Source organism: Neomonachus schauinslandi, chromosome 6, assembly GCF_002201575.2.
Source record: "Neomonachus schauinslandi chromosome 6, ASM220157v2, whole genome shotgun sequence".
Lineage (NCBI taxonomy): Eukaryota > Metazoa > Chordata > Mammalia > Carnivora > Phocidae > Neomonachus > Neomonachus schauinslandi.
In genome coordinates, this window is record NC_058408.1 from 98,216,141 (window position 1) to 98,228,233 (window position 12,093).

At 39.7% G+C, this 12,093-nt stretch overlaps 1 protein-coding gene across 2 annotated transcripts in view; it reads left to right on the forward strand.

Moving 5' to 3' along the window:
- The window catches only part of SUPV3L1 (Suv3 like RNA helicase), a 27,946-nt gene that overhangs the window by 13,737 nt on the left and 2,116 nt on the right, over positions 1–12,093 (forward strand). Inside the window, exons 1-8 of one of the 2 annotated variants that reach the window (XM_021699656.2) lie at positions 664–719; positions 2,259–2,336; positions 3,458–3,549; positions 4,748–4,928; positions 5,751–5,844; positions 6,990–7,209; positions 8,815–8,895; positions 9,272–9,448. In XM_021699656.2, coding sequence (XP_021555331.1) covers positions 2,288–2,336; positions 3,458–3,549; positions 4,748–4,928; positions 5,751–5,844; positions 6,990–7,209; positions 8,815–8,895; positions 9,272–9,448 — 894 coding nt within the window. In that variant the 5' untranslated portion in view covers positions 664–719; positions 2,259–2,287. Of the gene's footprint in view, positions 1–663; positions 720–2,258; positions 2,337–3,457; positions 3,550–4,747; positions 4,929–5,750; positions 5,845–6,989; positions 7,210–8,814; positions 8,896–9,271; positions 9,449–12,093 lie in introns of those variants that run through there. The other variant, XM_021699658.1, reaches the window with a different exon arrangement.

A 12,093-nucleotide genomic window follows, 5' to 3' on the forward strand; every position in this document is an offset into this window, starting at 1 on the left:
TATATATATATATATATATATATATATATATATATATATATATATATACACCACATCTTCTTTATCCATTCATCTGTCGATGGACATCTTGGCTCTTTCTACAGTTTGGCAGTTGTGGACATCACAACTTGCTTTTTATTCTACACAGCATGTTTTTAGATCTAGTCTTGTTTTAGGTGTATCATATCGCATGTATATCGTGTATATCATAAATATATATATCAAGTTTATTCATTTAAACTTATGACCAAAATTCCATCTTATGACTAAAATTCATTCCCTTCCCTACTAAAGAACATTTAGGTTGTTTAAAGTTTTTTACTAATGGGTGCCTGGATGGCTCAGTCCATTAAGCACTTGCCTTCGGCTTGGGTCATGATATTGGAGTCCTGGGATTGAGCCCCGTGTCCCGGCTCCCTGCTCAGCAGGGAGCCTGCTTCTCCCTCTCCCTCTGCCCCTCCCCTCTGCTCGTGTTCTCTCTCTCTCTTTCAAATGAATAAATCAAATCTTAAAAAAAAAAAGTTTTTCACCATTATATGTAACACTTCAGTGAACTTCTATTTAAGTAGTTTTGAAAATATTTTAAATAAAAATCAACTTCTTCTTACCAGTAAGCAATCATATCTTCATTATAGAAAATATAAAAATAAATGCAAAGAGAAGAAAACCTACAACCTCTCAATTCTACCCATCTAGAATCAACAAGTGTTAACCCTGTGGTGTGTATTTTCCAGATTTCTTCTGTGTTTGTGTTGTGTATGCATATACTTATGTGTGCATTGTGGGTGTGTATAGTTAAATAGGTATTATATATTATGTACTTTAGTTAGCTTTTTTCATTTTAATAATTTTTCTGAGTAAATGGTTAGTTTTTAAAAGATGAGTTTATTATAAAAGTAATACACTAAAAATTTAGATAGCGCAGGGGCGCCTGAGTGGCTTAGTCGTTAAGCGTTTGCCTTTGGCTCAGGTCCCGATCCCAGGGTTCTGGGATCGAGCCCCATATCAGGCTCCTGGCTCAGCGGGGAGCCTGCTTCTCCCTCTCCCTCTGTCTCGCCCCCTGCTCATGCTCTCTCTCTCTCTGTATCTCTGTGTCTCAAATGAATAAATAAAATCTTTAAAAAAAAAAATTTAGATAGCACAGAAGTTTATAAATCAAAATTCCCTCCTGTCCCCTTTTTTCTAATCTTGTTTGTATGTACCCAATTGCGATAAGTGATTTTTAATCTGATGGTTTTTCAGTATAAAATGTGCTTTCTTTTGTTTCCTAAATGTTACTGTGGGCATATTAATTTTTTTTAAATGTGCTTTTCTCAACTCCTTGGTATTTGAGGAAGAAAATTAAAATATAATTTATATGACTTAATAAAATAATATGGTCAAAAGCATTTTGGCATTAGAAAATAAAATGAGGTACTAATTTTTGCCATAGTGATGAGCTTAAAGCCCCTAAGAATGAGCATAGCTGGAGCTCAGGGAATGACTCTTGCTCTTCCACTTTCTGCTCCTGGCATCTGTCTGGGTTCCTGTGATAGAGAGGCTTCATTTATAGTGGGGCTGTCTACTCCTTGTTCCTGGAAGTATAGATACTTTCTCTTTTTTACTACCCCGTGGGTGTGGTTTTTTTTTTTTTTAAAGGTTTATTTATTTTAGAGAGTGTGCGCATGCATGCACAAGCAGAGGGAGGGGCAGAGGGAGAGGGAGAGAGAGAATCTGAAGCAGACTATCCGCTGAGTGTGGAGCCCTATGCAGGGCTTGATTCCATGACCCCGAGATCATGACCCTGAGCTGAAATCGAGAGTCGGACACTCAACTGACAGAGCTACCCAGGCACCCCTGGGTGTGTTAGTTCTTATTAAGCAGATTCTCCAGGCTGCCTCTGAGATTGCAGAAAATAGGACAAAGGGACCTACTACATGCTAGATGGCCTGGGTTTGAATTTCATGTTTTTAGATCTTAACACTTACTAACTGCACATGCTGTGTAACCTTGGGCCAGTGACTTAACTTCTCTGGGCCTTAGTTAATTCTTCTGTACAATAGCTAGAATGAGGATACTTATTGTATAGGCTCGTTGTCGGGATTAAATGAGATATATAATTGTAAATAAAGCACTTAGAACGAGCCTGCCAGAAAAGAAGTGCTTAGTGAGTGACGATTGTGATGATGGTGGTGACGAAAACTTGAGTTGTGGTGCTATAATTTGTTCATGACGCTATTTAAGTAGATTGTGTTGCTCATGAGAACTTCTTATTGTAGATGAAGTGGCCGTGATTGATGAAATTCAAATGATCAAAGATCCAGCCAGAGGATGGGCCTGGACCAGAGCGCTTCTAGGTTGGTGGTCTGAATGCTAAGACCTGTGCTTTGTGTCATCTGCACGGAGATGCATTTCTCTGCTTGACATGCCAGATAGAGTCATTAGGATCCTCTCTCTTTGACACAAATCAAACAAAAGAGTCAGCCTAGTGTGAGTTCTTATTTCTTAAACATTATTTGAATAATGGAAAGTCCAGTTTTCCTACTCTAAAGTTAGCATAACCAGTTAATTAAAGTTAAAATTCAAATCTTGCCATCTTTACACAACCAGGATTAACATTTTGGTGTTTTCATGCCAGTCTTTTTCCTTGGGAATACAGTGTCTTGTGAATTATTTTGTATCTTGCTTTTTTTTTTTTTCTTTCCAGTTTGTTGTTTCATAGACTTTTTTTCACCCCACATATTAATATCGCATATTCTCCGTTGAAGAGCTGCACTGTTTTTTTTTTTTCCACAGAGTTGAACATTTTTTCCTATTACTGATAGTGCTACAGTAAAAATTTTTGTGGCCATAGCTTTTCATTTGTTTATTTAGTTACTTCTTTAGGATAGGCTCCTGGAATTGGAGTTTTTGAGATCCATGGACATGAATGAACATTTCCACTGCTTGATATTGGAGTGGATTTTTGATCAGCCCGTGTTGTAGGGCAGGTGTTTTCAAATTTAAAAACAAATAGCTGAACTCCTTCAAACAAAGTGTATACATTAAAGTCTGTAATTTAAAAATGGATGAGAGTGGATCTGCTCAGCAGTAAGGAGCTTGGAGTTTCATTTACCCTCCAGCCCTCAGCCTCTGAGGCACCTTAGTGATTCCATGGAGCCTAATTTGAAAAATGCAAGTATAAGATTCAGTGCTAACCATCAGAATGCAAGGTTCTCTAGTCCTGGCTGGTTTCACCCTCTAATAGACTCAAAACCTTGGCCAAAGCAGTTTAAAAACTCTGAGAGTCATAAAAATAGAATCTTTGCCCACTAGAATGTTGTTAATTTGAGGTTTGCATCAAAGAGATAATATTGATGAAAACGCTTGGTAAAGTTGTAAAGCAATAGGTAAGCAAACTTAAAGTACTTTTGCTATATAAGGTATTACAATATTTAATTTCATATCTTTAAAAAACTACTGATTTTGCATTTAACAGGACTCTGTGCTGAAGAAGTCCATTTGTGTGGAGAATCTGCTGCTATTGACCTGGTTACTGAGCTTATGTACACGACTGGGGAGGAAGTAGAGGTACTAGATTATATGCTTTGTCTCAAGGTGGCGTAGCAAATAGCCTAGAGTACCCCAGCAATGGCTTCGTAGGTCCCACATAGTGGCAAAATCAGAACTTAACTAAAAAGAATGCTTCATTTTCTCACAGTTGACTAGATCATACATACTTGGTTGAATATCATGATCCGAAATCCTGGCAGAATGGCCATCATACCCTAAGCCTTCCAGAAGTACAGGAGACTTTTCATCTTTTCTTGACAAAACCTTTTGGAGTTTGAGCAGATCTCTTTAGAATTAACTAAGTCAGGAATGTTCGAAGTTTGAGGCTTAGCAAAAGTTCATGGTTTTCTGAGCCTCAGATGTCCAGTATTAGGACTTTTGATATACATCTAATTGCTAGAGATAGTTTGTATCCCTTTCTGAAATTCATAGACTAGAAAGTAACTGGTTTCCTTTTAATCCTACATTTGTTTTGTTTTTTACTATAGTTCTTGAGTAAGATGAAGACATTTTTAAAAATGGGCCCATTTGTTTTGTGTTCAGCTTTCAGGGAGAGGCTGGAATGTAGTGGAAGAAATTCTGGGTTCTAGGCTTTGCTTTTATTAGCTTTGCGTTCTTAGGCAAATCACAGAAGGCCAGAATGGAAAGAATCCTTATCAGACCTGATCTTTTCTATGGGCTCTATTTTACCTTTTCATAAAATGGAACTAATAGTTAATAAGCATTCTGAAGTTACCAAGTTGCCATGAAAATTGAATATATATGAAAGTGCTTTGAAAATTTGTGAAATGCTATATGACATTTTATGGATTTAGAAATACCAATGAGAACTGATGGTAACATTTATAATATGAAAATAAATGTTTTTCTGTATTTTCCTTTGAAAAATGTTGGAACTTGTCAGTTACGTTTTTTTGTTAAGATTTTATTTATTTATTTATTTATTTATTTATTTAGAGACAACACAAGCAGGGAGGAGGGGCAGAGGATGAGGGAAAAGCAGACACCCCCCCCCCACCCCCACATTCCCCGTTGAGCAAGGAGCCCGATGCAGGGCTCGATCCCAGCATCCTGGGATCATGACCTGAGCCAAAGGCAGATGCTTAACTGAGCCACCCAGGGGCCCCTTAGCTACATTTCATTGCAAGTTTTTCACTTAGTTATTAGTCATAAGAAGTTAAATGTGTTATTTTACAATATCATGTCTTTATTGTAGGTTCGAAACTATAAGAGGCTTACCCCCATTTCCGTGCTGGATCATGCATTAGAATCATTAGACAACCTTCGGCCTGGGGACTGCATTGTCTGTTTTAGCAAGAATGATATTTATTCTGTGAGTCGACAGATTGAAATTCGGGGATTGGAATCAGCTGTTATATATGGCAGTCTCCCACCTGGTAATTATTGGCTTTCATCATGACAGGGATATGAAGTCTCTTATTTTTGCCATTTATGTCGAGCTGTGTATAGAAGATGCAGTAAAAGATACTGAATTAACTTGATACATTAATAATTTATTGTGGGTCGTATAAAATGAATTTCTCTGGTTCATCATGGTAGGGATAGAAGTTTTTAAATTCATAGTTCTTGCTGCTATTGTTGGACTGTATTTTAAATGTTGAGTTGATGATTTTCTTACAGAAAGTTATTAAAGGGGCACCTGGGTGTCTCAGTCAGTTAGGCATCTGGCACTTGATTTTGGCTCAGGTCATGATCTCAGGGTTGTGAGATCGAGCCCCATGTTGGGCTCTGTGCTGGGCGTGGAGCCTGCTTAGCATTCTTTCTCTCCCTCTCCTTCTGCCCTTCCTGGCTCTCTCTCTAAAAACAAAACAAAACAAAAATATTAAAATGTGAAATATGAGCTTGGTAATTGTGTTGAAGTTGTAGTCCTGAAATCTCTCTCTCTCTTTTTTTTCCCTAGGGGGAGAGAGAGCAAGTGTGAGTGGGGTGGGGGGGGAGCAGAGGGAGAGGGAGAGAGAGAATCCCAAGCAGGCTCTAAGCTCAGTGTGGAGCCCAATGCGGGCTCGATCCCAGGACCCTGAGATCATGACCTGAGTTGAAATCAAGAGTTGGACGCTTAATTGACTGAGCCACCCAGGCACCCAGAAACAATGAGTTTTATTGATAAAAATGGAGAGTAAGAGGTGAGGGGTGAGATATACTTGGTGTGATGTGGCAGATTGAGAATGCTGAACTAACATAAACTCTTCTTATTTTAGGGACCAAACTTGCTCAAGCAAAAAAGTTTAATGATCCTGATGATCCATGCAAAATCCTGGTTGCTACAGATGCAATTGGCATGGGACTTAATTTGTAAGTAATTTGTTTTAAATAATCATGGATATTCAATGGGTTTGATGGCAGTTAAATATTTTCTAATTGGCAATAGAATGGCCAAACATTTAGGTTTAGGAGAATGGGTATTATAATACAGATCTGAGGTTTATCTTGTTTACATCTTTTGAGGGAATAAAAAGAAAATAGCACACAGTACTAGGAGTTTTGAGTGAACTCCCTACCACTAACCCATTATGTTATTTTACTGTATTTTCAGTTTCTCAGCAAGTGTGTGAGTGCCCATTATGAATGTGGGACTAGGCATTAGGTTTTATGCCTAAATATTCTTCTCTGGGTAATCAAGGCAATTATACCTTTATGAATTAAAGAACTATTCAAAGCTATTAATAGCAGCCAACTTTTGTTTTTGTTTTGTTTTTTTGTTAGACCATGTGAGAGGGGAGGGGTAGAGGGAGAAGGAGAGAGACTCTCAAGCTGACTCTCTGCTGAGCACAGAGATCTCCACGGGGCTCGATCTCACAACCCTGAGATCATGACCTGAGCTGAAATCAAAGAGTCTGACACTTAACCCACTGAGCCACCCAGGGATAGCAGCCAACTTTTAAAAGCAGTCTGAGAGCACTTTATGTGGTTTATTTGTTTAAAAAAAAAAAAAAAAGTTATTTTCAGGGCGCCTGGGTGGCTCAGTCGGTGGTGTCTGACTCTTGATTTCAACTCAGGTCATGATCTCAGGGTCCTGGGATGGAGCCCTGAGTCAGGCTCTGTACTCAGAATGGAGTCTGCTTGGCCCTCTCCCTCTGCTCCTCCCCCTGCTCGTGCTCTTGCTCTCTCATACATACGTACATACATCAGTCAATCAATCAATCTTAAAAAGGAAAGTTATTTTCTGTACCTTATTGAAGGATAATTTACATCCTCCACAGTTTACCCCTTGTAAATGTACAACTTAATGATTTTTAGTAAATTTACACATTTGTTAAAAAATAACTAATGGGAAGAAAAAGAATTACTAACAAACCTCTTTTCCTTATTTTGTAAACAGTGGACAAGATTGTAAGCAGGCCTAAACTAGAATTGCAGTGAGCATTTCTACAATGACCCAAAATGATGGAGAGTCTTTTATTCAGCAGTCTGAGCGAGTACTTTTATTTCTATTTCAGGAGCATAAGAAGAATTATTTTTTACTCCCTTATAAAGCCCACTATCAATGAAAAGGGAGAGAAGGAAATAGAACCAATTACCACCTCTCAGGCTTTGCAGATTGCTGGCAGAGCTGGTAGGTTCAGTTCAAAATATAAAGAAGGAGAAGTGACAACAATGAATCGAGAAGACCTCAGTTTATTAAAGGAAATTTTGAATAGGCATGTGGAGCCTATAAAGGTACGGTGTAACATGTTAATTACTTCTCTGTGGAGGACAGTCATTCCTTTCTTCACCTATCTTCTAGACTCTAATATAAGCAAAAGAAAGTTTTGTGCCATGAAAATCGTGTTAAGGAAGCCCGACTTTACTGCTTTGGAGTGGTATAGGGACCCCTTCATCAGAGAATGGTGTGCAAGTGAAAGATCCAGATGGAACAAGTTTAATGAACCTGATTTTCCTTTAGTTCTTCCTATAGTCTAGTGATGGGTGGGGTGGGGGTATAGTTGCTTTAGGTGGACACACAGCTATGTTAGCAGACCGAAAAATTATAAGAAGCTTGAATGTAGAAGAAACCCTTGAGTGTGGGGCAAAAACAGTACTAAGCAATACAACTTTGAGCCAGTAAGGACAAGATTCAGTTTTGTGCAGTTAATGAGGCAGCAGCATATGTATTTTAAACAAACTGTTACAATTTAAGTTGCTTGGAAAATTCACTTACAAATTAACGTGGCTCTTCGCATTTTTCAGTGGCTCTGCTGAAGGGGCATAGAAATGAGATGATGCAAGGAAACATTCCTGGAGGAAAGCTGTGGTTAAACTAATTTCTGCAGCTTTTTTTTTTTTTTTTTTTTTAAGATTTTATTTATTTATTTGAGACAGAGAGAATGAGAGAGAGCAAGCACATGAGAGGGGGCAGGGTCAGAGGGAGGATGCGGGACTCGATCCCAGGACTCCAGGATCATGACCTGAGCCGAAAGCAGTCGCTTAACCAACTGAGCCACCCAGGCGCCCTGCAGCTTTTGTTAAAAGTGCAGTTGATAATGACACACTCCCACTTTTCTCCTGTGCACCTCATTTCCTGTGCTCCTATTCTTTCTCCCTCCTGTGACTCCTCTCTTCTTTCCTCCATTCATCCTTTGCTCTTTTTCTTTCACATTCCCTTTCTCTCTGCGTATACTTACCTGTAGGCATCTATTAATACTGGAATACAGTTGAAGAGATCACTGGCCTCCAGTTTAGACATTCTTTCCTGTATTTGTCTGTCAGTTTTATTGCCTTGGCTAAAGCAATTGGGTTTTCCTTGTTCATTTTTGTTCAGTGAAGATAATTGAGACCGTGGAAAGCAGTTTTGGTACTCTATCAGATCATCATAGATTTTAGGAGTGTAACTAAGATGTATGTGAAAGATTGACTAATTACTCAGTTGGGTATAATTGGTTAGTTTTATCTCATCAGCTTTCTTAATTGGTAATAGATGGGAAAGTGATGTTGCTTTTTTCTTTTACTCAAATTCTTGGCATTTAACTCATTTGGCGAGAGCTTAGCCTGAATATAGGACTTTATTTTGAAATAACTTAAAGAAAAGTTGTCCTTTAAAAAGAAGAAAACTTGGGACGCCTGGGTGGCTCAGTCATTAAGTGTCTGCCTTCGGCTCAGGTCATGATCCCAGGGTCCTGGGATCGAGCCCCGCATCAGGGTCCCTGTTCAGCGGGGAGCTTGCTTCTCCCTCTCCAACTCCTCCCTCTCTTGCTGTCTCTCTCTCTCAAATAAATAACATCTTAAAAAATAAAAAGAGGAAAACTTACAGTTTTTTTTTTTTTTTTTTTTTTTTTTTTACTAAAGGCAGCCGGTCTTCATCCAACTGCTGAGCAGATTGAAATGTTTGCCTACCATCTCCCTGATACAACACTTTCTAATCTCATTGTAAGTAAGAACTCATTTTTAAATCTCTTCTAAAATCTAAAATTTCTTTTCTAAAAATGTTGATATGTCAGACAATTATTAGTTAATCTCCTGGGCATCAGTGGATAGTCTGTTTTTGTGACATTGCTACTTGTGAAGTTTATCTTGAAAGTGAAAAAAATGTTCTCAGAAAATCCTCTGGGACTTTTGTCCTGAGGAATTTTCTGAGTATTTCAGGTTGGGAAGGCTATGGGGGAGGTCTTTTAGCTTGGGAAGGCAGATTAAGCAGGCCTTTCTAGAAAACTGTTACAGATTTAAAGAGATTGTCATTTGTAGACTTGAGTTCTTTATTCATGCCCGCTTAGGCAGTCCAGTAATTTATTTTTCCCGCCCCCAGGATATTTTTGTAGATTTTTCACAAGTTGATGGGCAGTATTTTGTCTGCAATATGGATGATTTTAAATTTTCTGCAGAGTTGATCCAACATATTCCATTAAGTCTACGAGTGAGGTATGTTTTCTGCACAGCTCCTATCAACAAGAAGCAGCCCTTTGTCTGTTCTTCACTGTTACAAGTAAGCCTTTGTCTTTATATTTTGAGTTGTTTCAAGTCCGTGCATTTCCCCAAACTATTTTGTTATTCAAATTAAAACAATTGGAGAGTATCTTTCTTTCTTTCTTTTTTTTTGAAGATCTTATTTATTTGAGAGAGAGAGAGTGAGAGAGACCATGAAAGGGGTGAGGGTCAGAGGGAGAAGCAGGCTCCTTGCTGAGCAGGGAGCCTGATGCAGGACTCGATCCTGGGACTCTGGGATCATGACCTGGGCCGAAGGCAGTCATTTAACCGTAACTGAGCCACCCAGGCACCCCTGGAGAGTATCTTTCGATATGGGATACTATATAAGAAGTTAAATATAAAGTGGCTCTTTTTTTCTTACAGGCAATTTTTTGGGGTAATGGGGAATTGTTGCTTTGTATTTGGGTTTGTATGGTAGCCTTTGTGAAGAAGCTAAAACAAAAACAACTGTAATTTTTTTTCAAGGGGGGTTCTTTGCCTAATGATACACTTTTTTTTTTTTTTTGGTCTGCTTTTTAATATTTGTTCGTTTATTTATTTATTTTAAGTAGACTCCATGCCCAGCGTGGGATGTGAACTCACAGCCCTGAGATCAAGAGTCACATGCTTTGGGATGTCTGGGTGGCTCATTTGGGCACCTGCCTTTGGCTCAGGTCACGGTCCCAGGGTCCTGGGATTGAGTCCCGTATTGGGCTCCTTGCTCAGTGGGGAGCTTGCTTCTCCTTCTGCCTGCTGCTCCCCCTGCTTGTGCGCGTGCTCTCGTGTGCTCTCTGTCTCTCTCTTTGTGACAAATAAATAAATAAAATCTTAAAAAAAAAAAAGAAGTCACATGCTCTACCAACTGAGCCAGCCAGGCGCTCCGATACACTTCTTTCTTAATGGCATTGGTTAATATTTTTTGGAAGGAGAAGGGGAGTAGGGGTGAGCTGTGGCAATAGTATTCAGTTTTCCTAATTATAAGGCACTGAGCCAAGGATTGCTGTCTTTTATGAGTTTGGTGCCAAGCTTCCAGCCCCTTTTTTTTTTCATTCATTTGCATAGGGTTGCAAACCTCTGCCTTCTGAGGAGCACAGGATGCACCCAGACAAGGGTGGGCAGGGAAGGCAGTGGAAGCTGAACTTCTAGCCCCCTGCCATGTCCTCTCACCTTGCAGTGCCCTTGCCTCTCCCCCTATTGCCTCTGCCTGGAGTTCCATCCCACTAAACCCCCACAGGCCTCCTCTCTGAATCCTCCTCGGACTTATAGTCTCACCACTGTCTTCTCTATAGAACTCAGCATTCTGCGTACTAGCTGTGTTCCTACCAAATCTGTTTCTAAGTTATGTACTAAATTACTTTGAAATCACATAAATAATACATAAATGTTTTCTCGCTGCACAAATTAAAACACTACAGATAGGTTAAATTGGGTTACCACCCCCAATCCCAGTCTTTGACAGAGCTATAGTTAACAGTTTGTGTCACTGCAGACCTCTTCCGTTGTGTTTGCCTACATATGTGTACATACAGAAATTCTAGTTTTGTTGCGTGGGTGTGTTTTCCCATAAATGTTATGATGAATTATTCTGCAGCTAGCCTTTTTCTTTTCCCATTAATATGTCTTAGAGGTATTGCACGTCCAGGTATTTACCTAGAAAATATGTTTCTTAGAGCTGACATTTATGGGAGAGTTAGTTAGCATAAGGTTGAAGTTTATGGAACAAAGTCTCAAATGCTATAAACTGACCTGGATGGAGCGCAAGTTCATGGCCCCGACCGCATTTATACCATCCTTCAAACAGCTATTCTAATGAAGCAGCAGCATTTTACTAAGGAGTAAGAAGCCTGGAACGGTACAGGCCAACAGTTGCTTATATGTTCTGTTATTGGTTAGCATGTGAAATTTAGCGATTTTTCCTTTTTTCTTTTTTTTTTTTAATATTTATTTAATTGACAGAGAGAGACAGTGAGAAAGGGAACACAAGCAGGGGGAGTGGGAGAGGGAGAAGCAGGCTTCCCTCGGAGCAGGGAGCCCTATGTGGGACTCGATCCCAGGACCCCGGGATCATGACCTGAGCCGAAGGCAGTCACTTAAATGAACTGAGCCACCCAGGCACCCCTCCTTTTTTCTTGATCACCATTATTACTGAACTATAGCTCAATCCCATTGATGGCCTCTGATGCCCCCCGGGATAGTTGTTTGGAATCAGTGTTCTGGGGAGCTCCTTTAGGGCTGGCTGTTGGATGGAGGTATCTGATAGGTGTCTCTCCCTTCTCTTCTCTGGGCAGCTCCATACTTAGCTCTTTGACATACTGGGTTTCCACTAGTTTGTGGCCACAAATATTAAAGCCACTGTCTTTGTAAGAGAAATTGAGTTTGGCTTTCCTGCTTTAGCAGGTTAGTATGGTCAGATTTCCATCCTTCGTGGCTATCCTGTTTGGCATTTATTAAGCTTAGCAGAATGCACAACTGAATTTAATAAAATCATAACATTATTTTTTTCTAAGATTTTATTTATTTATTTGACAGAGAATGAGAGCACAGGCAGGTGGAACAGCAGGCAGAGGGAGAGGGAGGGGGAGAAGCAGGCTTCCCGCTGAGCAGAGAGCCCGACATGGGGCTCGATCCCAGGACTCTGGGATCATGACCTGAGCCGAAGGCAGA